The 27,713-nt window shown below is 35.2% G+C and overlaps 1 protein-coding gene across 5 annotated transcripts in view; it reads right to left on the reverse strand.

Annotated features, from left to right (window-relative positions):
- Positions 1-3,758: 3,758 nt before the first annotated feature.
- sdk (sidekick cell adhesion molecule) overlaps positions 3,759-27,713 on the reverse strand; it is a 556,813-nt gene continuing 532,858 nt past the window's right edge. For all 5 annotated transcript variants that reach the window (XM_074173770.1, XM_074173767.1, XM_074173757.1 and 2 more), the window contains 8 exons: positions 27,360-27,662; positions 26,340-27,133; positions 23,450-23,689; positions 23,042-23,387; positions 22,187-22,465; positions 18,546-18,866; positions 15,980-16,290; positions 3,759-9,783 (listed from right to left, as the gene is read on the reverse strand). In XM_074173770.1, coding sequence (XP_074029871.1) covers positions 9,541-9,783; positions 15,980-16,290; positions 18,546-18,866; positions 22,187-22,465; positions 23,042-23,387; positions 23,450-23,689; positions 26,340-27,133; positions 27,360-27,662 — 2,837 coding nt within the window. In that variant the 3' untranslated portion in view covers positions 3,759-9,540. The remainder of the gene's footprint in view (positions 9,784-15,979; positions 16,291-18,545; positions 18,867-22,186; positions 22,466-23,041; positions 23,388-23,449; positions 23,690-26,339; positions 27,134-27,359; positions 27,663-27,713) is intronic.

The raw sequence follows: 27,713 nt of genomic DNA on the forward strand, positions 1-27,713 counted from the left end.
AATATTGGGTATACAGAAATTTCCTATCCCAACTACAACAAAACAAATTAAAGCGTTCTTAGGACTTCTCGGGTATTACCGGAGATTTATAAAAGATGTCGCCAATTTGACGAAACCTCTCACAATGTGCCTGAAGGAAGGTGCAAAAATCGTACACATTTCTCAGTTCATACAATGTTTTGAACATTGCAAAACATTGCTTACCAATGAACCAATCCTGATACATCCAAACTACGAACAGCCATTCAATCTAACGACCGATGCAAGCAACTTTGCCCTAGGAGCCGTCCTTTCACAAGGACCAATTTGTTCTGACAAACCAGTCGCATATGCGTCTAGAACACTCAATGAGTCTGAACAAAATTATTCTATTATCGAGAAGGAGCTCTTAGCAATCGTATGGGCTACTAAATATTTTAGAGCATACTTGTACAGCAGAAAATTTAAAATTTTCACTAATCATAAGCCCCTACAATGGCTGATATCACTCAAAGAACCCAACTCACGCTTAGTGAGATGGCGCCTCAAACTAGAGGAGTTCGATTATGAAATCATCTATAAAAAGGGAAAGCCGAACACCAACGCGGACGAACTATCTAGAGTGGAAATACATACAAACGAATTACAAAATTTTACAGATGATTCCAACAGAAACCATCGTGAAATTTTAGACATTTTGGATATCTCTAATAACACTCCTATTAGACCAAATCGATCAACAGACGAGGAATCAATTATCCCTCAGATGGATGAAAATCCCAATTTGAATGTTGTCGATAGTGACGAAAATCCCCCCTCATCATATTTTGAAACCCTATCGTTACTAGACTTGATCAATTTTACGGACTCTCCTATTGTACCTTCCATCATAGATGTGAGTACAAACAATGGAGCCAGCAACGACGGAAATCATCTCAGCAGTAATAACATTCCCCGAACTGATGTTGAAGACCTCATCAACGAAGTCACAAACACAGGTGACAGTGATGAAATACCCAATGTGAACATATCTAACAATAATAATTGTGAAACCGTCCACTCCAACGCCGAAGATCCTGTACTCACATTCCAATCTCGGAACAACCCTTGAATAATTTTGACCACCAACTCCATATTGATCTCGTGTTCTATTCACCAGCAGAACCGAAAGTTGAAGACATTTTTAAAAATAAAAAAAAATATATTTGCTCAGTTATCATTGCAAAATTTTGAACAAGACGTTATCAAACTGCTCAAGGATTTTCTTGATCCAAAATATACGTACCTACGCAATATATTTGCCAGACGAAAATATGATACCCCGATTTTTTGAAATAATAAAAAATACATTAAAAACACCCTCTTATAAATTCGTTAGATGTACAAAAGTGCTAAAAGACGTTACTCGGACTGACGACCAACAATTAACAATACAAAAATATCACGAAGGCAAAACAAACCATAGAGGTATAGTCGAAACGGAAAAACGAATAAGAGAAACTTATTATCGACCAAAATTAGGAATCGACACCCGCGCATACATTAACAACTGTCCTCCTGTATGTCATCCTAATAAATATGACCATAATCCCCCCAAACAAGTTTTCCAAGCGAGTCCAACTCCAACTAAGCCATTCGAAACAGTTTTTATGGACACATTTCAAGTAAAGAATAAAAAATTCTTGACTATTGTTGACGCTTTCTCCAAATATGGACAAGTGTACCCTCTTGTCAGCCAGCCTTAGCACTGTTGAAATTTACACACTTGTATTAATCATCATGGTGTTCCTGAATCACTCAGCTCAGATAACGGAACTGAACTGAAAAATGAACTTATCCAAGAATTTGCAAACATAAAATTACATCATGTCACCCCCGATCATCCTGAATCTAAGGGAATCGTTGAACAATTCCATTCCACGATTATTGAACATTTGAGGATTCTTCAAACTATCCACGAAGAGCTTGACATAATTAAACAAATGCATTATTCATATAACTGTTCAATACATTCCGCAACAGGAATGAAACCCATTGATGTCATAACTGGACATCTATCTCAACCTCTGTTTTTGATTTCAATCATTTTCTTGAAACAAAAGAAGCATTCGATCAACTGAGTGCCATTTTACACCTATTAATTCAAATATTAACAGATCTAGAAACTGCAATAACTTTTGCAAAAATACTACGCACCCTAGCGTTTTGAAAATAAAAGATATCGAAACAATTATAACATTTTTATCAGAACATTATTCTTTTGAAAATTTGTTGTTTGGATTAGACCCACTAAATACATCTTGATATTATGATATCATCGATATAGGTATACATATCAAAGAAATAATAAAATCGTCTTCATCATCAAACTCCCTTTGGTACTTCCACATATATTTACCCTTTACCATCTATACTCGATTCCTACCTTGAATGAAACCACCACTATACCACCTTCACCCTATTTGACAACGGTTGAGGTGTATTTTCAATATTCCACAACGCCCTGCCTGAACCTGCACGATGTCCATTACTGCCCTTGGAACAACCTTCTGCTGGGATCCACCACGAGCGATTGTATCTTTAAAATCCTGAGCATCGACAATAACCCACTTAACTGCGAGCTCATACCAATCCAACAGGAATCAAACATAATCGAACAAGTAGATGAAGCCCACTATATTGGCATCTTCAAGAATGCCACCCGTATTCAGACTTTTTGTGGAACAACAGACATGACTACTCTCAAGTGAGCACATTTGATCACCCTACCTCTTGGATGTCAGTTCAAAACCCCCACGGACGAATATGTCAGCCAAGCAACAGAAATAGGAGAACAACCTCTACTTCTTCCAGACATAATGCTTCCTCAAATAAAAGTGGTAAAAGAGACATGGAAAGTTTTATTTCTCATTTTTCATGATTATCTCCAACCACTTATATGAGGAGGAGCGGAGGCGAGCGTAGGTAAGTTTAGGCGAACGGCGGCGAACGTGGGCGAGAGAAGGAAAGTGAGGGCGAAAGAAGGAAAGTGAGGGCGAGCGACGGCGAATGAGGGCGAGTGTGGGCGAGCGAAGGTGAGCCAGACCGAACATATGTGATCGGAGTGGAGCGTGGGCGAGCATAGGCAACCGAAGGCGAACGGCGGCGAGCATGGGCAAGTGGAGGCGAGAGAAGGAAAAAAGGGCGAGCGGAATGGTCCGTGGACAACGGTGGGCGAGTACACGTGAGCGTGGGCGATTGAGAGCGAACATAGGTGAACATAGGAGAGCGTGAACGAGCGGAAGCGAGCAGAGGCAAACATAGACAAGTGGGCGATCGAAGGCTAACGTGGGCGAGCAAAAACGAGCGTAGGCAAGCGTGGATGAACAGGGTTGAACGAGCATATGCGAACATGGAAGAGCGTGGGCGAACGATGAAGAGAGTGGGCGAGCGGAGGCGAGTAAAGAGGAGCGATAGCGAACCTGGACGAGCGAAGGTGAACATGGACAAGCGGAGGCGAGCGAATATGAGCGTGGGCGAGCGAAGACAAACATGGGCGAGCGAAGACAAGCATGGGCGAGCAAAGACGAGAGTGGGCGCACATGGACGAGCGAATGCGAGCTTTAATTAGCGTGTGCGAGCGGAGGCGAATGAGGGCGAGCGCAGGCGAACTTAGACTAGCGAAGACGAGAGTAGACAACATGAATTTTCTTTTACAAAAAGTTGAAAAAACACAACAGAACCAGCGCACAGTTATCTAGGGTTGGAGTTCTAGGGTATCCAAAAAGAAAACAAATAAATTATTAATAGAATCACAGATTTATTTTACAAACAGTTCCATTACAATAAATTAAAATAAACAAAGGCAGTGTGAACTGTAAATACATCAGTCCATTTTTTTCCTAAAGTCCTTAAACGGTAGAAACCTAACAGATAACTAAATATACTACAAATACAATTTCTGGTAGTAAAAAGTTGTTTCCAGTCATGAAGAGTATCTACACTGGATTAATTAAAATTTGTAGTGGTACAAAATATTTCATCACATAATTGACCATTTTGGTTTTCAAAATATTCACATCAAAAGTGAAATTTCAGTTTAGATCTATAAATTTATTTTATTTACATAAATTCCATATGAAACAGTTCAGAATTAACAATTTGAATATAGAATTACTCCAACTAATTTTTTTGTTAAGGGCTAATCTTGAGCAGCTGAACTTATTAAATCAAAATATATAAAAGACAATATATTTTTAACAGTTCTCGTAACAAATTTAATACAAAAAAGTTTATGTTAATTTTTCAGAATATAATTAACGATTTATTCTAGTACTGCCTTAATTACAATTTTTTTCAGTTTCGTAAACGGACGTTTTTTAAAACAAAATTGATATACGATTTTGTTCATAAAAATATGGTTTCAACTACTTATCGGTTTGAAATGAAAAAAGCACTTTAAGTAAATGAAATGGTTGTTATCCATTGTAAAGAATGAATTATGTGAAATATTTTGTCTTCACCATAACATTATTTCAGCTTATTTTGGAACACAATTTTCTACTTTACAAATTACAGAAAACTAAGAAAATAAGATTAAGCGTCTTAGAAGTAAAAATGTCCATCAAGTTGAAATAATCACAAAGTTAGTAGGTTGGTGTTCATTATTCAACAAAATAGTCACAAATATCTTTTGACTCCATAAACTGATCCCTATCAGAGAGAAACTTCAAAAATGAATCCAATCTCAACAATCGTGAAGCTTTTATAACCAAAATGTCACTTTGCTGTAGTCTTATATCTCATAAGTTTGCTTTATTCAAAAGATAATTATTTATGTAATTGAAAACATTCATTTTCTGAATTGTTAGATGCCCAAATAATATTATGGAACAGAGAATATTCGTTTGTTTCGTGTCGTTTTGGTGTTATCTTGGAAATTTGGTTGTTGCAATGTTTTTTATTTTCTTTCAATATGTATCTAATATGTCTGATGGTTTTTAACGAAGAAGAAACTACTTTTCGAAAAAATTGATACTGTTAACGAAACAACCTCTCTTCAGAAGTCTTAATGGATCACTAAATTAGTTAACCAAAGAATATAAGCTTCTATGGCCAAAGTCAATGAAGCAATGGAAGTACTGTACTACAGGGGTTGGGATCCATTATCCAACAATTTATAGGAAGGCATCATGAATTAAAAAATACAGATTCAATTTCAACCAGAAAGAATGGCGAATTAACATAAGTACAGTCTGGCTACCTGCACTCAACAGTACACGATTCGGGCTTATTAACTCAACCAATAGGAATGAACCCACATCCAGTACCGATAAAATAAAACTGGGGACACAAACTCCGAACAATATATAGAATGTTCTTTGAGGTCAACTAGAGTACTGAATCAATAGATGTAGACGAAACTCAAGTATAAAATCCTACAAACCATGGCAAACAACCCAGATATTAGCTTTGACACAATTTAATAGAAAATGAAGACATTCTCAGTTTCAAAATTGGAAACTTCTTTATTTCTGTTTCAAACATTGTTATTAGAAATTTGAAGAAATATTTAATTGAAGTGAAAAATGTTCCTGTATATGTTAAAAATTTGAAGCATGAAAAGAGCTTGTTTGAATACTTATGTCTGGAAATAAAAACGCTGTTATAACCCTCAAATTTAATTTTGAAAATGTTCTTATTTTTTGTTGAAACCCCATTTTCCAATGAGGACATATTAATAAATATTTCCGATGAGGAATCAGTTCAGTAGAATAAAAATGAAATGAACACTTCAACACCAACCGTTCATTATGTTTATGGGGTGCTCAGATGCTTAATTACATCTGCAATATTGAGTGTAGGTGAAGTTGCTATTAGATACGGTGAAATTCGCTAATTTATACACACAAAAAGCAAAAAGCCTCAGGAGTTGTATACAGAGTGTTCAAGATACAAAACAGTACTTTCTGAAGGGATCCTCTTCATTGTTTTAGCCTAGAAAAAATTGTGCAAGTTTTCAACAATTCTGATTTAAACATACCAAAATGTTACAGAGTGATATATTCCAAAATGAAGGTGAACCCTTCTGAAAAATTTTGTACTAATAGAACATACATTGTCCTAAAATTTAATTTTTTGAAAGAAAAAAAATAAAATGAAATTCTAGTGAACCTTGAACTTGTCTCAATTTGGCACTGTTTTCAAGATAGGGCAACTTGCATAGGACACAGAAAAAATTATCGTCAAAGGTGATATGCACTTACATAAGAAATATATCTAACATCTTGATTCATCTACGGTGAAGAAGTTGCTTGTTAAAAATGGCGTATACAGGGTATGTGTTACAGTGTGTATAAAAATACCCAAATTGGAAAAGCACATACCCTCCTCACAGATCGAGCAAAGAAGCTGATGATAGCGTCTTCAGGGAAATGGTTCGAAGACATGAAAAAATCATTACTTACTAAAATCTGCAAATTATTATGTAGAAACAGAAAATATATATATATATATATATATATATATATATATATATATATATATATATATATATATATATATATATATGTTTTTTGTGATTTGTCTTCAGCCATAACTATAAAAACCGTTATCAAAAGCCAAACAGCTCGGATAATGGGTAAATATTTATTTCAGTGAGAATTTTTCAAACCCCCTGTATGAGTGTTGAGCACAAATGTTTTGAATTGCATCGATAAAAAATGATGTGATGGATTAGTTACAAGGAATGACAATTATTTACAATATATTTTCTAGCTTTCAAAAGTTGTATAAAGAGTAACAATATTTTCTAATTGGGAAAGTTTAAAAATATTTACAAATACTTCCTATAGAATTCAGTTAATGATTCAAGTCTTGTAGAATTAACAATAAATTACGAAAATTTGATAATATTAGGTAGATTAAAATATCTCATAATCAAAGAGATCAAATTAAATGCCTACATTTGGTCCAGATATTAAAAAATAGCTAAAATAAAAAAACAGCTTGGCAAAATTCCATGTCAAAAGATGGCTCAAGTGTATTCAGTTGTAACTAAAATGAGAAAAGAAAACTGTTGTTTCTTGAAGAAACTATTTTTTCTCATATTAAGCGTACTGCTCACAAAAAATGAATCAGTTTTGTATTTTGCCTTTGAACAATTGAACCGTTGATTGATAATATTGAATTTCTGTAAAAATATGTTCCTGCATTGTATGTTGCATCAGAAAATAATCATTTTCTAAATTCCATAGTCAATGAATAAAATACAACACTGGACAAGTCAATACTGATTATTACGAGGTAAATACTCAGTTTCAGAATATTATTTTCAAGTTCAAACTCATTTTTCCTCATTATTATTGAATTAATTTAGACCCCTAATATATCTACTGTCATTCCATAAAATAAAGGTGATATTTTCCAAAAAAAATGTTTGCCCTGGGATTACTTTCATAAATATTTATGTAATTTGATAAGAACCAAAAAGTGCAAGAAAGCAAATATACCTAAAATATAAGGATAAAAATAATGATAGCAAATATAGTAAATAGTGTATTCATTTCTTTGCTTTATGAACAATGAGAATTCTAGATATTAAATTCGAGATAACTAACTTTTATCATTTATTTTAATTGCAGGGAAGTTAGGTTTTCGAATGAAAATCAGTTTAATAGTATGAGTGGTTTTTTAAATCGATTTATAAAAATTATATCAGTTGTAGAACAGCAGATAGATAATTCTTCAAAGGTTGAGGTATTTCAACCGAAACTACAAACAGTAAAAGAAAAATAAATAACAATTGAGATAATATAGTGGAAAACTAGGTATCACCTGAAATAACCATAAGTAAAGAATCTATTATAAAACAAATTTCCAAAAAAAATCTGCAAAATATATTTGATTTTTTCCAATTCCGAAGGCGGAGGAAGATTTTGGCTTCAGGAACTTTGAGATAAGAATCAACTGAATCCCTAGCTCTCGTTTTATAGTCTAAACTATCAAATACGAAAAGTTACGTAAAAACAGATAATGTTTCTTGATGAAAAGTAAATTAAACAAATAATTAGGGCAATAATGCATCTATGAACTTCTACAACTTCACAAATATGCCAATTAGATAAAAATCCATTGATAGGATGATTGTGATATGTATATGGAATGAGATAATTAAGAGAAGTTGAAAGAAAAAAAATTAATGTGGAGAGAACACAGAAAATCATTCAATGATAAAATAAGTAATAGGATATTGAGAGAATAATTTATTTGAATCAATGAGTACAAATTCTCATAGCAATAGGAAGAAAAACAAATAAGATAAAACGTTTTTCAAGGAATGTAGCTGAAGATAACTAACCTGGCTATTGAACACTAACTGTAATGTGTAGGAATAAAAATTAAACTAGGAAGAAATAGAAACTGGTTATGATCATATATTTTTAGCCATGCAACAATCAGGATGGTTAAAAGTTGAGAAAGTTGTTATCTAATCATTGCTATTTCTTAAGACATATTATAATTATTATTTGAAGTAAATTATGAAAATTATCTTACTTTTAAAATTCTCTACTAAGAAGTAATGATCAATTAGCCAAAATATCAATACTTTATAGTTTAGCAGTCAATAAAAACAGCACAGTTCATTTCTGATAATGTGCAACATTTATAAATCATAATTACTCCAGAAAAATGGCAATTGGTTATCTAAGGTAATAGTAAAAGTTACCTCACCAGTAAATTTTACTTCAAAAACTGATGTTTCACTTCATCAAATATAAGTAGTCACACTACAATTCATACTGTTATAATATACTTACTGAATATAATATATCCTGCCTGTCAAATTATTATCCGTCTTTTTGTTGTTTTTATGAGTGACAGTGGTGGAATTGGTTGATACTTTCAAACATATTAAAAAAACACTGTGATATTTCAACCAGAAAAAGTGCAAATTGATCATTTAAAGTAATTTATAAATGTTATCCTCATGAGTATTTATTACTTCTTCAAATCTCACTTTTGAACTTGCTCAAGGCCAATGAAAATGAATTAAAATTCTTTGTAAAATAAAATACAAATATAATATATAAAAAGAACATTTCCCGAGTATTCAAATACCAATTTTTTTTGCCTCCCTTATTAAAACTTTAGCAACGATTATTATTAAAATTTAGATACAAGAAATTGAAAATTCATAACTTGAGGTTATGTTATATATGTAATTTAGCCACTTAATATGGTAATCAGCACGTCTGTTACTCATTTCGGAATGTAAACTCTTTAAAGGGTATTTTTACTATAACTTTCAATGAAAATATTATTTTTACAGTAAATTTTGAGAACAATGTATTTTTTCATGTTCGTCTAATCAGGTATGACCTGCCCGCTATTTTTCACACGACGAATGGAACAGATATCAATTATTATTATATGGATTCCTGCCAAGCTGCCGAAACGCGTAATCATAATATATACATCGAATAACACTATCGATAAAAATTAAATAAGTAGATCACATTCGCAGAAAGAAATTCAGCGCGATATTATCAAATTTTCAATTTACAGCTATGACACATTTTATTATACAAAAGACGAGAAGCCAGGCAGCGGGGCCCGCGATCTCGCCATATTGTTCATTATTATTTGCCCGCCGTTCAAACTCACGACAGCACTGCCCTCTGGTTCGGAATCCGTGTAACTCGAATAGTTCCTCACCGGTTTTTGTCGTTTCCACGACTGCCGCAAGGTGTCGTTGACGTTGGCGTAGTGGTTGACGAAGGAGTGGGGGTCCGAACGGACGCTTTCGTTTTCGCTCTCGGAACCCTGGAAAACAAAATGAAACAATATTGAAGAATTTTAGTTTCTCTGGAACCATTTATTTGGAAAGACAGGCAATATAACTGCTTTTTATTTCAGGCTAGACTGAATACGATTCAGTTGACGATTTCTTTGAATTTGAGTCAATATTTATATCTGTTTTTATCAAATTACAATAATAATTGTATTGAATTCAGTACATTTGGCTCTCTTTTGAATGTGTAATAACCACCCGGTATATTTTTGTTGATTTCCCATTTGAATGTCTCATTAGTAATGTGTATAATCTTCCAAAGAACATAAATTAACGAATAATTATACTTGAACACTATCAACATTAATATTGAATATAATTAGATAAAAATCATTCAAAAAAATGTTATTATTAAAAAAAGAAACAATATTTTTAAAAAAGTCATCGGTTCAATATATATATATTTTAGACCATTTTTGAATTTAGTCACCGAGGTAGTTAATAATAATAAGAACAAAGTTGCTGCAACAAATATGCTTGCCGTTCCAATCTTACTCTACTCGTTTGGAGTAGTGAAGTGGACTCGGGAGGAACTGTATCAACTCGACGTAAAGACCCGAAAAATGATGCATCTCTTTAGGAGTTTGCATCCCAATTCGTAAGTTCCACGGTTGTACATCCCCCGACAACAGTGAGGCTGTGAACTTTTGAGTTTGGGAGTGTCTACATGACACAATGGTACTGGATACAGCCTGTAAAGTCGTCAGGAGTTCGGATTGGAGCATTTCTCTTTAGGGCAGCTGCCCGAGCAGCTGATGAACTCGGTATAGTTTTCGACACTGAACGAGGTGACCACAACTCTGTCACCGAATTGGAACCCGTTCAGCAAAAAGCTCAGATAAAAGCCGCAGAGATCACCTTACTTCTGCGGAAATACAAGGATAAGCCAATGCATGGGGTCTTCTTCAATAACATTGGAGACCTTGGCTTATCAAAGCGCCTGACGCTCGCTTTTCTCAAGTTGAGCGGGCTGAAGTGGGAAACAAAGGGGTTCTTCAACACCTTAGTCTACCGCATTCGTATGATGGGTATAGATATTCCTGACACAAGCTGCAGGGCCCGCCGCGAGGCACCCGAAACCCTAATGCACTTGCTATCAGCATATCCAGCATATGCGGTCTCGGCCTATATCCATCGACATAACGAGAGCACATAAGAGAGCTATATTACCATCTACGGCTCTCTTACGGTATTGACGAGACACCGGTGTTGCCCTACGCTCCGGGGGATATTGAATCCGTTGTAGGAAACGAGAAGTGCCAAATTTATTGGAACTATTCGTTCCCCACCCTCAGGCTCATACAAGCTGATAGGCGTGATGTAGTCCTTCTCGACCACTAGAGCAAAACGATATTTGTCGTGGAGTTTTTAGCTCCTTGCGAGACAAATATCGTGAGAAAAGAGGAGGAAAAACGGAGATGCCGCAATAAGGCAGAAATCTTAGCCGCACAGATGCACAAGGCTGTCATTCTTAGCTCACTGCGCTTGCTCAGGGCACATGATTCTCGGACCCAATGATCACTTACCCCACGGTGTGGGGAGTGGTCATTGGTTGATAATGCTGGCGCGCCCTCCCGAATGTATCGAGGCTTCGGGGATACGGCCTGACCAGCGCAAACTACGGTTAAAAAAAATAATAATAAACGACTTCATTGCTTTCGTAACTAGAATGAAAAGAATACATATGTGATGTGAATTTGGCCCAAAGCAAAAGGCGAAGTTCAGTTTATAAGATGATATAAAATCAGCTCATAAACAGTTCTCAACTTAACCTTAAGTATATCGCTAGGCGTGTTGAACGCAACAATATAAAAGAATGAAAGTTAAACAATTACAGCAATAAATCTAATTTCTATCGTACCTAAATCAGGATTACATTGAAGTGTTTCTTATAGGCCTGCTTGAATCTTTGCAAACTGTAGGATTTAAACATAGTAGGGACCTGATAGTATATTGAACAGATTTGATAAGTATAACTATGCCTCAATATTTCTAATCTGAAGATTCGCAGTGAAAGGGCTTCTTTATTTCAGACATTCAGATTATTTTGATTTAATTTTAGTAGATGAACTATTATACACGATTATTCCAACGATTTTCAGTTCAGTTTCAATTTTTGCAGTTATGAAATTAATGAATTACCTTGTATAATGATTATGCGATTATATACGATTTAGCTACATATGATAATATCGAGAAGTAATAAGGAAATGAATATATCAAAATGGAATCCCGAAACATTCATCTCTTCCAACACACCTACACAGTAGGTTCTAATAAATGCCTGCGGAAAACAACTACTTTCCCGGCTAATATCACACTGAACATTGATTTATATCCGACAGACATTTATGCAAGATACCTCACAGAGCGTGGTATTAGTCGGAGTAGTAGTTGTTTTTCGCAGGTATTTGCCAGAACCTACTGTGTAGGTTGTAGGTTGAAAAGTTATCTCACTATGGATTTATAGGAACTGGAATATCACTTATTGAATCTTATCTGGAACAGCGCTACCAACGAGTCTTTTATAGTGATAAATATACGCCTGTTGTCCATGGTGTACTCTAAGGTTCTGTTCTCGGACCACTACTTTTTATAATATTCGAGGTCTGTTCAAAAAATGAGCTGAATGTTCAAATTTCGCGAGCCACGTACAATCGATTAGCGATTTTAAATTTTTTCATGTTGCTACACTCGCCTGGAACATATTTCCACAGAGTCAGCTGTTTAGTAAGTTTAGTTTGTAGGTGAGAGGCATACAAGTTAGACGTGTTTTGGGAGTTCGGCGATTTTCTGCTATAGAAAAAATGAATACAAAAATCTGTATCAAATTTCGATCGCACTAGAGCCCCGCCCCGATGAACATGTTGAGAAAGTGAAAAAAATGGTTATATAAAATCGTAGAATCTCTATTAGAGAAGTTGCTGAGGATGCTGAAGAAGAACAATTTAGCAGTTATTTGCATAGCTACGAAAATTAAACTTCGCCTTTCACTAAACTTTATACATATATGTAGTTAGAACTTGATATTGTTTTTTTTTGTGTGGTTGTAGTAATAAAGACGTTTATTATTATTATTATTATTATTATTATTATTATTATTATTATGTTGACACATCGGTAGGCTTATGCCATACACTTTTTTCGCAAATTTTGTTCATGAAGCGTGTGGCAGCGAAATTCGATCCAAAATTGCTGAATTTTGACCAAAAAATCGTCGCATGAGCATTGCACAGGAATTGTTGAATTACGTCAACGGTGATCCAGATTTTCTTAAAAGGGTCATAACTGGTGACAAATCATGTTTATGACACCGAAAGCAAAGTTCAATGGTCCCAATGGAAGAGTCCAGGAGAATCAAAGCCAAAAAAGCACGACAAGTTCGATCAGGTGTCAAGGTTTTGCTCATTGCTCAAAAGTTCTTGCCATATGGTCGTATGGTAAATAAGGAGTATTATCTTGAAGTTATGCACCGCTTGTGAAAAGCAATACAAAGAAACTGTTCGGTATTGTGGAAAAACAATTCATGGCAATTTGCATCACGATAATGTACCTGCTCACTTATCACTTGCTTGTTCGTGATTTTTTGGCCAAAAATAATCATGCCTCAGCCACCGTATTCACCAGATTTAACCCCATGCGACTTTTTCTTGTCCCCGAGATTGAAAAGACCTATAAAAAGATGGCGTTTGGCGACGATTGAGAAGTAAAAACCGAATCGCTGAGTGAGCTCTGGAACATACCAAAAAAGGGAGTACCAAAACCGCTTTGAAGATTGGGAAAAACGCTGGCCCAAGTATATTATATCTGAGGGGGACTTCTTTGAGGGGGACAGAACTGAAATTGATGAAAATGAATATTTTTTGAAAAATTATTGAAACCTCATCTCATTTTTTAAAAAGACCTTGTGTGCATGGTGTGCGTTAAGTTGCAGATTTATTATTAACTCACTTATAGACGCAACATTGGTGGCAGCGATAGTTTGTTTATATTTTTTATAATTGATACGAATATGTAAATTTTGCACAGTATATAGCGGAAATTATGTACAATTATTATCCTTAAATATCAACCCTCTACTTGTGTCATCTTGAAAGTGGGCGAAAATGTGTAAGGAAAAATTTGAACATGTCAAAAAGAGCCAATGAAATTGAGTTTGATTTGATAAATCAAAAAATTGCACAACTGAATCTATATTATCATTTTACTTGCAAGGTAAACTATTCTTTCCAATAACTTTAGTCTCAGTTGTTTTGAACTTGCATATCGAAAAGTCTTTTGATAATAATGCATTCACTAAGTAGGTATGTGTGAGTGGAAAATTTAGAAAGAAGGTGCAAATTCTAATGATTTTTGATGAATTTTGTATTTCAATTAATAATACAAACCGTTTTTCCAAATTACGGCAACTAGAAAGGAATTTTTAATTTTACAATTCTTAACTTTTTGTCACAGGTAAACAAAATTCGGCTAATATAGTCATAAAGGACCGTCTGTTATTACCAACTGTGGTGGTGTAGGTATATAAGGGAGTACATTGTTAATTATTTCAGTTTATTGTATTATGCAGTTATGTTAGTTACAAATACAAGTGGTACAGAAACATAGGAAGTATGTCTCATGATGATCTCCTACCACGTAGTAACTGTTACATCCTGCAATTTATTGAAAGTATTGTCTTTTGACATTCGACGACCGAACAATATTTGCTGGTGACAGATGATGTTAGGTTAATTAATTTTCAGGAAATCATGTTCCGAATATTACCACTTGTTCATAAGTATGACATCAAAGGTTAGTTTTGGAATACATAACCAAAATGTTGGTTACTGAATTTACTGAATTAAAATCATCAAACCAGCCCCTTACCTAACCTTACTTTTGACTAACTTTCATTTTTTTTTGTTTTTATGGATTATCAAACTTTCATTAAGGTTTATCAACTATATTTTTGTACAATATTGTCTTTATAGTTACATTAGGTCGTTTCAAAGGTTTTGTCCGTTTAAATGTCATGTGTTTTTGTAGTTCCATATCCCAATAAATATTTATTCTAATGTGTCGTGGTATAAACTGATCGATAGAAAATTTTGTACTTTATACATTGACGGAATCCGTTTTTTTCTGAATTTCAATTTTTTGCATCTTTTCAGCTTATTACTATATGATGTCGTTAAGCGGTTTTTGGCCAATTTTTTTCTATGAATTCAAATTGAACCAAAGCACTACCGAAAAAGCCCAAAAAATTACACAGGCATTTACCCACGAAGATTTGAGGACCCTGGAGGAGACTGACCCATCACAAACGTGCGTGGGATGTTGAAAGAAGTGAACGTCAGTTCCCATGCGGTTTTTAATTATTTATAACGTATTGGAATAGTCGAATAGCTCAAAAAGTGGGTGCCCCACAATATTTTCATGTTTTGAGGTCTGTTATTCTTTGCTTTTGTGACAATATAGGAGACGTTCAGAGCAGTGATTGGACACAATGAGCCGCCCAAGTACTTCCCAAACGCGAAAAACCACCAAAAAATAGAATGGTTAGGTTAAGTTAGGTTATGTTAGGTTACGTATGGTGGTCAGCGGCTGGTATCTCCACCCAGGTACTTCCCAAACGTGAAAAATCACCAAAAAAGAACGTAGTTACTGTATGATGGTCAGTGGCTGCAATTGGGTCAAACCATGACAGCAGAAAATTGAGCGAGTAGCTTCTGCCTCACCCACCATATTCCCCAGACCTCTCGCCAACTGACTATCATCTTTTCAAGCATTTCAATAACTTTCTCGTCGGTAGAACACTCGCCAAGCAGGACCAGGCAAAAACGGCCTTCGTCAACTTCATTGAATTCCGAGCACACAAATTTATTGCTGACGAAAATAATCGACTTGTGTTACGTTGGCAAAAGTGCCAACGTTGATTTAAATAGAGCTTATTTCGATTAAATTGAATGAATATCCACCGGGATATTACAGTTTAAAGTAGACTCATAAAAACAGACAAAACTTTTGAAACCACCTAATACATGCTTCGAATGAAGTATTTTTAACTATGTTTATATCTATTCATCAAGTGCGTATTAGTTGACGTGACTTAATAAATTATTATCAGTATGATTCCAGTTACTCAGTTCTTCAATTTCCCCAATCCATAAAACATTCAAGTCTCACCTGTGAATCCGACGAACTCATCTCTGAAGGTTTCTCCGTAACGCTGCTGTCATCAGGATTCTCGTCGTATCCTTTCAAACTCTCCTCGTCCGAATTGTAGGGAACCGACGCTGGTGACGGCCTCGGTGGAGATTTTCCGACGATCGGAGGTGGTTGGTGCTGGGTGGGTTTCTTCGATAAAGTGCTCTTCTTAGTTACCGTTCCCAGCGAGTTCATGGTGGAGGTACCGTTCCTGGGGTGGAAATAGTTCATTTCCTGGTGATCGCCCATCGACATCGCCATTGATTCTTCCAGAGTTTTCTGAGCCTCTTCTGTGATTTAAAATAAATAATTGTATTCATTGTGGACAAATACATGTTGATGAGAGGGAAGTACAAACTCAAAATTTCTTTGTATGGATGAGAAAACTGAAATTATTGTATATTAAAAAAAAGGAGCGGACCAAGAATAGATCCTTGTGACACCCCAAAATTTATTTTTCTTATGGAACTCTTTTGATTTTCTTTGCAAACATATTGTTGTCTATCACTCATGTAATTTACAAACAACTTGAGGATATTCCCTCTAATGCCAAAATTGTTTAGTTTTAAGATCAATATGATAGTGATCTGAAAAGTTTTGAACCTCAACATGAAGATAGCAGCGCTGGTAAATAAAAACTATATTGAACGCGCAGTTGTTATGTAACAGTCGTTTTAGTGAGTTGATGTGATTGTATTTATGAAAATAGGCAGCTGTCAAGTATGGAACTGTCATTATTTGTTTTTGAATGGCAATACACTAACGCTGTGTAAGAGGGACTCTCTACCATCATTTACCACAGTCAAATTTTGAGCAGTTGAATTGAAATGTGACCGTGAGAGCTTAGAAGGCGATGAACGTTCGGGATGTCAAAAAACTACCGACGACAACATCGCCAAAGTTCACCAAATGGTGCTAGACGACCGCCGAATTAAAGTGGGAGAGGTAGTGGAGGTTATGAACATGTTAAAAAAACGTGTCTATCACATATTAAATCAACATTTAGGTATGAGAAAGCTGTCCGTGCGTTGGGTGCCGCGTTTGCTCACGTTAGACTAGAAACGTGTTCGAATGAACATTTCCAACGCTGTGTTGGCGTAGCTTTAGGCGCAATAAATTCTAGTTTTGACGCCGATTAATTACTGTAGATGAAACTTGGATGCTGCATTATATGCCCAAAACAAAAATACAGTTCAAACAGCGGAATGCAAAGGGGGACCCGGCTCGAAAAAAAGGAAAAAATTGTTTTTTCAGCTGGGAGTGTTATGGCGACTCTTTTTTGAGATAGCCATGTAGTATTTTAATCGTTATCTTCACAAAAAGGAAAAACCATTATAGGAGACAATCCTGTTTCACCAAGACAACACACCGTCTCACACCACAGCGGTTGCCATGGCGGAAATCTACGAATTATGGTTCAAACTGCTTGTCCAACCGCCTTACTCTTCAGATCTAGCCCCAAGTGACTTATTTTTGTTAACTCATCTGAAAATTGCGCTCGGAGGGCAGAGATTTTCATCAAATGAAGAGGCAATAACCTTGGTGAACAATTATTTTACAGAGAAAAACGCCTAGTACTATTTTAGACGGGTTACAGAGATGGGAGCATAGCTGGGAGACTATGTTGGAAAAAAAATCGGAAAATATGACTTGTATACTTGTTAGGTCAGAAACTTTTCAGACCAACCACAAGCAAACAACAAGAGCAGCCATTTTTTATTATTGACAGTTTCAGATTGAATTTCTAAATTTCAAAAGTACTTGTAGATTGCTTCCTGCCAAAAAAGATTTAAACAATTTCAGGAAAATACCTCTGACACCACACAGTTTCAGTTTTGTCAGTAGAATATCATGGTCCAGTGAATAGAACTGATAGTTACAGGGTTGGCAGGTTTAAACCAACATGCTTGAAACCATGGTTTCAACCAACTGGTTTTTTAAGAAAACAAACCCGTTTTTATTGGGTTTTTCTCTCTAGGTTGTTGATATTATTCTAATAATGAAAACTACAGCTCAGTAAACTACAAATAAAAATTTGATATTTAAATTTTTAAATTAATATATTTCAAATTCTTATAATTAAAAGAACTGTAATTTTACACTAGTAATATTTAAATTTTTTCTCATTTTGTTATCTTTTTAATACATCTGCCGCAAATGAAGATAAATGAATTCTATTTTTGTATTTTCAAACTTTGTTATTTTGAATATTATTACGTTTGAAGATTTTTTTTTGTTAAATAATTTTTTTTTCTGTGTGTAAATATAAATAAAATTTGTCTTAATCATTTTTTCATTGTTCATTACTATTATTTTATAAAATAATTTATTAATTTTTAAAGTATTTAGACGTATAATACTTCCTATTGAATAAACCTGGTTTTAACCAAATAAACCTGGTTCAAACAAAAAAACCTGTTTTTTTAAAAAAACTTGGTTTTTGCCAACCCTGGATAGTTAGTTATCAATCAAATTATGTGGTAACAGAACAAAAACTTTCTGGCTCGAAGCATTATGAAATCTATACATTCGTTGACATACTTACGTTTATACTTGTAACTCTTGCTTTTCACGCACAGGATGGCAATAATCATAATAATTATCACTATAGAAGTAGCAGCTAACGTAACCATAAACCACGTCTGACGGTAAAACGGTGTATGCTGTAGATATCCGTACTCCATGTAGAGCTTGGATGGCGTCAAAACCGATTCGTCCGAATACGCAGGATAGCTGATGCCAAATTTGTTGTACGATATCACTCGAAACTTATAAGACGTGGACGGTAGTAAACTTTGGTATAACACAGTGAATTCTTGTAAGGGCCCGTTGGTAGTCTTGCTAACAGTTTGCCATCTGGTGTCATCTGAAAGTACAACATGAAAATCAAGAAAAAAAAAGTATTTATTTATTCATTTACGGACAAGCCCATTTAAAGTATAAATTACAATGTTAAATTATAATTGAAATAAAATCAGATAAGGTACTGAATTACAAATTCCAACTAATAATAGCTTACAAGGGGTAAATTTAAAGTTTAAAAAGGGGTTAATTTTAGAGTATAAAACGACAAAAAACAGTGAGCGACAATAAAACATACTACATATACTACCATAAACTATACACTAAAATGATACATCACAGTATTCCGTAAGTGAGTTTTAAAATGATGCAAGGAGATGTTAAACATCTCAAAATCAACGTTACTATTGGCTAATCATTTTGAAATGCAGCTATTGAATGTGTGGTTCAAACGATAAAATGGTACGTAAAATGTTTTGAACATGTAGATACATTTTTTATAGGAGTTCAGCACAACTGAATTTGCCGTTAATAATATTGAAAAGTAGTGTCAGATCCCTCTGTTTCCTCCTAGTTTCCAGGGAGGACATGCTCAGAGATTGCAGTAGCAACTCATACTCGCAACGAACACCCGATTTATATGCTATGTATCTGAGGAAGTTGTGTTAGACATTTTCGATATTCTTATCATAAGTTACACAATGAGGGGACGAGACAGAAGAACAATATTCCAGGAGTGGATGGACCAGTGAACAATAAAAAGCATTAATAGCACTTGCGTCAGTGAATTAGTGGGTTAGCCAATTAAAAAAACCGAGCATTTTCATGGCTTTATGGATAGCCGTGGATATATGTAGATTGAAGCTCACGGTGGGATCAAGAACAACTCCAAAGTCTTTTATTTGATTAACAGTCTCCAAGACATGACCATTTAAGGTGTAGTCAAAGTGGTAGGAAGGTACATGGGATCGATAATAGCACATGACATGGCACTTTGTGGCATTCAAATTCATGCCATTTGAGGAGCACCAGTTTGATATATGAATAGAATAGAATAGAATAGAATAGAATAGAAATTTATTCATCATTAAAAGATTTTATACATGTGGTACATACAGCATAAAACTTTATCAGACTAGTCAGAACCGAACATAAAGCAATTGTGCTTATCTATAGTTAGTGTATATATACATGTTATTAGAAGTTAAGTAGACATAATAAAAAGATGCAAGAACAGTGACAAATAATATATGCAAGTAGCTTAAATTAGTTAAAATTGTGAAATCTATTTTTTTTTATTATTATTTGTACAAGTAAAATAAAGTAACTACACAATAATAGCTAGAGTTGAAGAAATTCTTCAGTACTATAAAATGCATTTTTGGTAAGGTAATCAAGTAAAGAACTTTGGAATTCAGTGAAATTACAAGTGTTTCCAAATAGCTGAAGTGCTTTATTATAGCAGATGATACCTTGATAACTTGAGGATCCCTGACCAAGAGCCAGTCGAGAGTAGGGTAGTCGCAGTTCATTACCATTCCGAGTGTGATGTTTATGTATCATGTTATTTTTAATGTAGCTTGATTCATTTTTCTTGATATTCATTGTTATGATTAATATATACAGTGAAGGCAATGTTAAGAGTGCCAGTTCAGTGAAGGTATTTCTACAGGATTCTCTGTGACGTAGACCTGCCATACATCTTATTATCCTTTTTTGCATAGTGAATACTTTTGTCATATGGGCGGAATTTCCCCAAAAGGCCAGCCCATAAGACATTGCAGACTGTATGAGTGCAAAATATGTCAGTTTGAGTACCTGCAATGAAACAGTTCCCCGTAACTGTCTCATTACAAAACACAAGCTACTCATTTTTGAGGTAAGATTTTCTGCATGTAGTTCCCAAGTCAGTTTTTGGTCAATTGTAAGTCCTAAGTATTTAATATGACTGACCTGCTCTATAGATTTATGATCGATTCTTATGAGGGGACTGTAATCATATGTAGTATTTTTTTGTTGGAAGAGCATGAAGACTGTTTTGTTTATATTGTAAACCATTATTTTTACACCAGTGTGAGAATTCTTCTGCAGTTTTATTTGCAACTTCTATCGAGAGTGGAAGGTTGTTTTTCGCTACTATTAGGCTTGTATCATCTGCATATGCTATAGTTTTATTCGGTAACAAAGATGCAAGTATTATATCACTCATAAAGATGATGAAAAATAGCGGGGCTAGTGTTGATCCTTGTGGGACCCCCATTTTAACAAGGGCAGGTCATTGTCAAGGTCAGACTAAAGCCTAAGAGGTTTCAATAAGTAGGAAAAGTTTTAAATCATCTGCAAATAATAGTGCTTTAGAGTGCCGGAAGCACTGAATAATATCGTTAATAAATAAATTGAATAATAAGGGACCGAGGTGTGACCCTTGAGGAACACCAGAGGTTACTTCGAATAACGTGGAATAGTGATAATCTGCTCTAACCATTTCAGTCCTATTCGTAAGATAACTACTAATCCATTTCTGTAGTACCACCTACACCATATCTGTTGAGCTTTTGGAGTAAGAGGTCATGGTTGACCCTGTCAAACGCCTTAGAGAAGTCAGTGTACACAGAATCAATCTGGCAGCCCTTCTCCAAAAATTCCGACAGGAAGTGGGAATAGGTAACTAGGTTTAATTCAGTCGATTTCTCAGCACCAAAACCATATTGTTGTTCAGTTATGATGCCAGAGCAATCATAGGTAAGGTAATCTGCCAGAATGTTCTTGAATATTTTGGAAATTGTACTGAGAATAGTTATCGGTCGGTGATTAATAACGTCTGACTTAGTACCCGATTGGTATATTGGGGTGACATAAGATTGTTTCCAATAATCTGGGGGCGAGACAAAACGAATCTGCAATTTCTGTATAAACTGGGTGGAATAATGTCAGGTCCTAGACCTTTCTTTATAATAAGATTGTATAATTTCTCGTAAATGGTTGAAATTGAAATGTGGATTTAGATTCTGAGTTATGTAAACTGATGAAAAGTGCTTGGCAAATAGATCAGACACTTCACTACCACAGGAGGCGAAAGAGTTGTCAAGATTCATATTGTAAGGTATGATGTTATTGGATCTTTTAGTTCTAACGAAATTCCAGAAGCTTTTAACATTACTTCAACACAGGTTTTAACCGAATGAATGTAATTTAAATAACGTTCTCTAGATATAATCTTGCATTGTGATCTCAACTGACTAAATATTTCATAGTTTTGGGGAGTTCTGTTTCATTTATAAATCCTATGTGCAACCGTTTTATCGTTGACCAAGGTTCTAAATTGAGAGGAATACCAATGTGGGAATCTGTTAACAAAAAATGAATGTTTGTTTCTCAACTTACCTTTTCTGCGAGATTCGATGTAGTATCCGAGAATGGGTCCTTTTCCTGTGGGGCCGTTAAACCACCTGAGTTCAACACTCGACAAAGTCTTGACCAAGCTCAGTTCTTTGGGGGTGCCGGGAGATCCTTCTTGGGGACCAGTCGTAACGTTACTGGAAGTTGGAGGTCCGTAATCTATGGTCTGCGCTTTTACTCTAAAAGTGTATGTAACTTCTTCTTCCAAACTTTGGACTTGGAGGTATGTTGAGGTAACTTTTTGCTTAACTTGCTTGCTGTAACCTGTGGAATATAATCCTACTGTGAGTACTACTGCTATGATTTTATGAACTTTACACACTAGATTGTTTATCTTTCTTTAAGTACATGCAAATATTCTGGGAAGGACCAACAAGGCAGACACTTTAAATTTGTTTCCTGGAAAGTATCCTGAGTTGCTTTCTATTTCACGAGGACTGTTTTTCAAAATCAAAAAATAATTGTGTAAGTTAGTTTTTGCCCAGAAACTACAATATTTTGTTAACAAAGGTTCGAAAACTGAATGGCATTAGGAAAGTAAGGTTTTGGCTTTTTATTTCTTCATCTTCATACAAAAAGTCGTGGGAATCTTCCAAAAAGAGGAAGAAAGCAATTCATTTCAAATTCAAGCGAATGAATGTCGTTGTTTACTGTCATTGATGACATTAGTAGGTTTAACGCATTATTGACATAAAATCGTAGTTTCATGAAAGAATTTGCCGCTATTAATACTTGTGATACTAAAGTATCACAAGAAATTTTAAGGGAATGTACAGAAAATAACATATTTGCGAAATGGAACTTAATTTAACTGAAGTTAACGTTTAATATTTCACTCACGTTCATTCTCCTCTGTAGTTTCGTATGTAACTATATAACCCAAAATATCTCCATTCCTCTTCTTCGGTGGATCCCAAGCCACTACCAAACTGTTCATGGTTATGTCCGTGAACCTAAGATTCGCAGGAGCACTGGGGAGACCTTGTAGAGTTTTCACTTTAATCATCTGCGACCTGGGTCCATCTCCAGCAGGATTGAAAGCTAGAATCTGAATTTTGTACTCGGTATATTTGTCGAGAAATACCAAACTGTGCGATGTGGTAGATGCTGGAACCACTTCAATTTCTTCCTCCCATTTCTTCCCCTCCTCCAGTTCCTGGGGCGAGTTGAGAACGAGGTAAAAAATCTACAAATAAAGAAATCAATGAAACCATTACATGAGCGAATGGTTGAATAATTTGTTCCTACTTTGTAACCCAATAGTTCTCCATTTTGCATTTGCTGTTGGGGTGGTTTCCATCTCAACCTCACTTCTGTCGATGATACCGGCTCTCCTTGTAAGCTTCTGGGTTCCCCTGTAGGAACCGCCTCCCCAATATAGACAGTTATAGGGGGACTGGCCGGTCCTTCTCCTTGAGCATTAAATGGCACTACCACGATTTCATAATTTCTGTCTTGCAGCAATTCACTCAGTACCATTTTGCTAGCCTGAATCAGAATAATTAAATTCTCAAATGTTAATTATGTAAACAGAGTGGAATAAAAAAATTCTGACATGTCTTCACTATAACCAACTAATAGAATATGTGGAAAAAAACGACATTTTAATCAACAATCAATCGGGTTTTCGCAAATTGCATTCGTGTGAGTCATCAGTGCAACTATCTCTAAACAAATTTAAATCTGAGCTGGATAATAATAAGTTTGTTGTAGTCGTGTTCCTTGACCTCAAAAGAGCATTTGAGACCATTGATAGGTCTATACTACTAGCCAAATTGAATATATATGGAATTGAGGGCAAAGTGTATAATTGGTTATCTAATTACTTGACCAACAGAAAACAACGGGTAAGAGTTAAAGACATGTTCTCTTGTGAAATTGACAATTACGTTGGAGTTCCCCAGGGTAGTGTTCTGGGACCCCTTCTATTCATACTATATTTAAATGACATGCCATTGTTTGTCGACTGTGAATTTATGAACTTTTTTGCTGATGATACTCTATTGGCATGTAGCGATGTGAACCTTACGATGGCTATACAAAAAATGAATAATACTCTAGCAAGTGTCAACAAGTATTTAAAAATTAATAAACTCAAGCTGAATGTGATGAAAACTAAAGCGATGATAATCACCACCAAGTTTAAATACAGCCAAATAGACTCTAAAACTATTAATCTCAACATTGATGATGACAAAATTGAAATAGTGAATTCAACTAAATATCTGGGATTCCAGATAGATAACACTCTATCGTTTGATGAACATTTTGAGTATATTCATAAAAAAATTTCAAAGAAATTATTCTTTTTTTCTAGAGTTGCCAATAATCTTTCAACGGAGTCAAGTATCACAGTTTACAAGTCAATTGTTCAGCCACACTTCGACTATTGTTCCTCTATCCTATATCTATTCAATCAGAATAAATTGTCTCAACTCCAAAAACTTCAGAATCGTGGTATGAGAATCATTTTGAAGTGCCGTAGAGATACTCCTATCACTATTATGCTCAATGTTTTAAATTGGCAATCCATTTCCCAAAGACTGCTATACTTCACAATGATCTTCGTATACAAAATATTGAACAATTTAGGACCATCTTATTTTAATCAGTTTATTGTCTTTCATCACGATATTCACCACCACTTCACTCGAAATAATAATAACTTATATATTAACAGAACAAAAAACAAAAATACTATGAACTCATTGTTTTTCAAGGGTTTTGATCGGTTCAACAAATTACCTAATGCAATTAAAAATAGCCCATCTCTGAACATGTTCAAAAATAAACTGAAGAAATTTGTTTTAAATGAACAAATATAATATGTATTATGTCTTTGTTACCTGTAGCTGTAATTTGTATAAATCCTTTCATCTAATGTTCGTTATATATTTCAAATAATTATGTAATTTATCTTTCTACATGTTGCATTGAAATTTTTCGAATGTATAATGTTGCTGTTTTTGTAGTAATGTCTTTAAAAATATTTTATTGAACTTATGTTTGTCATACATTTAAGTCATTTCTAGACGTAACACATACCTTTTTTTTTATTTCTACCATTCTAGTTGATTTGTATATCATTAGGATATCCTATTTAAATAAAGATCTATCTATCTATCTATCTATCACTAACCTTTGAATGTGAAATACTGATCGTAAACTGATTTATTCACCAAAGAATGTGAACTTACGCGGCTATTTTTCGGGTTGGTTGGTCGTGGTCTGCAGGTTTGTCTGACGTTTCGTCTACAACTACAGTAGACGTTATCGGGGCGATGAGCTAACAAACATAGTGCTCTGGACCCTCACTGCGCATTCGATTTTTCAATTTTATTTTATTGATAGTGAGCATGACTTTATTCCTATTGGTTGGGTTTGCTGGACTTTAATCAAGTTGATTCCCTCTTTCTTTGAGTTGAATTTGTCTCTGTATTTCTCAATTTCACGATTCGTGAAAACCCCGAAGCAGGAGTTACGTTTTCTTTCCTGTTTCGTTTTGCCCACTTGAATTCAGCTTCAGAATAGGCACTCACGTTATCGAGTTTGAAGAGACTTAAGCACTCAACAGACTCAAAAATAATATAGAAAGACGATAAAAAACAGAAACACAGAGATACTTTCAACTGAAGGAAGAGGGAATTAATATAAATAGAGGTTGGCTACCTGCATTAAACTGTACAAGTTTCAGGCCAATTACCCTAACTAATAGGGACAAAGTCACATACACCACCAATGAAACATGACCCAAGATCAGAACATTGAAAGATGTAGTATGTGCTGTGAGGGTAGACTACAGCCTGCAGACTACGGCAACAAACCCTGAAAATATCTTTGATTTATTGACATTCGCAAATCAACCTAACCGTGCTTTGTTTATTTCAGCAAATTATATATTAGGTTAGATTAGGTTTATTTTCAACAATTTCGTTTCAAAATGTATTTTGCCAGTAGTTTTGCTATGACATATGTTGTGATCAAGGTGTGACTTTATTTTTAAAGTCAAGTATATCTAGCATTTTTATTAATATACTGAAAATTTGTTTGAGAACTCGTCAAAGCGAAGATCTTGAAATAACTTCAGAATCAGAAAAGGATTCAAAATCTCTACTAAAATTAAATTTGTTCAACTCACATTGATACCCATGATTTCTTCTTTTGGAGTGACTTGAAGTGCTGTAGGGAAATCAGAAACGGGCTGAAACACTACTCTGTAACCTCCTGTTTTGGTATCACCACTCCAATACTGCTCCTCGACTGGCTCCCAAAATACTTCAACACTTGTGGTGGTGATTGGTACTGCTTTAAGTCCCGTGATACTCTTGCTAGGTGCGGCAGAATGTGTCTGAACCTCAATGGATTCCGGACTGAATCGACTCGGACCGATATCGTTGGTCGCTTGAATACGAAACCTGTACCGAGTAAAAGGTTTCAAGTCGGATACCGTATAAGAGTCTCGACTCGGATCGACTCTCTCAGGCAACGACTGCCATGGGCCGCCGTTTTCCATTTTCTGTACTGTATAGTACCTCAGAGGGGCGAATCCATCCCTGCCAGGTGTCCAGTTGAAGGTTATCTGCTTGCTCTGAACTTGGCTGAGACTTATCTGAGGTAAAGATGGCGGTTGCGGTATTTCGCGATTGTTGGTGGTGAATACCAACGCGTGTGCGGTTTTGCCCCACCCCAAACGAGTTTGGGCAGTTACTGAGAACATGTAGTACTTTTCTGCGTCGAGCTGAATGAACCGAAACGTTCTGTCAGAAGGAAGGAATTCTTTGGAGGATTTGCTGTTGACTTTGGCATTCTCTATGTGGTAGGTGACTTTGTATGCCAATATTTCTCCGTTCGGCTCTTCAGGAACGTCCCAGATTATTCTTGCAGTTGTGAATGAAACGTCTGGGAATGAAACGTTGGACGGGGCACCAGGAACTGAAAGCAGTCAGCATTAGATTTTTCATATAGAGCAATAAATGAAAAATGATTCAGCAGATACCAAGTGTATGAACTGAAGAACACTATAACAGGACTGCTATGTAGATCAACAACTGAAGCTAATATTTTCAACTATAAGCAATCTAGCAATAATGAAAAACTTTCTGATAAAGGCAATAATTACTTCATCGGAAAGACTATGGAAAATTCATTAGTTACTCACCATCTTCATGCGTTCTAACTCTCACAGCTGGAGTGCTTGGTTCACCGTCACCCAATCTGGTATAAGCAAGCACCTGAATGTGATATGTCACAAACTTTCGTAGCTCCGTCAGTGTCGTTGTGAATGTTGAATTACTAGGAATTTGTTTATACTGAACGGGAGATTTTACTCCAGCTGTGTAGAATACCTTGAACCCTTCTATCAAACCATTCTGGTGTTCTTTCGGAACATCGCCCCATCTGACGACTATAGTTGTTGAAGAGGTCGCGTTTGCTTCGATGTTCATAGGACCAAATGAAGGTACTGAAAAATTCAACAGTCAAGCAAAATTAATGAAATTAATAATACACTTTT

Source organism: Leptinotarsa decemlineata, unplaced genomic scaffold (assembly GCF_025532065.1).
Source record: "Leptinotarsa decemlineata unplaced genomic scaffold, Ldec_3_MD MMD2_P_RNA_scaffold_12, whole genome shotgun sequence".
Classification (NCBI taxonomy): domain Eukaryota; kingdom Metazoa; phylum Arthropoda; class Insecta; order Coleoptera; family Chrysomelidae; genus Leptinotarsa; species Leptinotarsa decemlineata.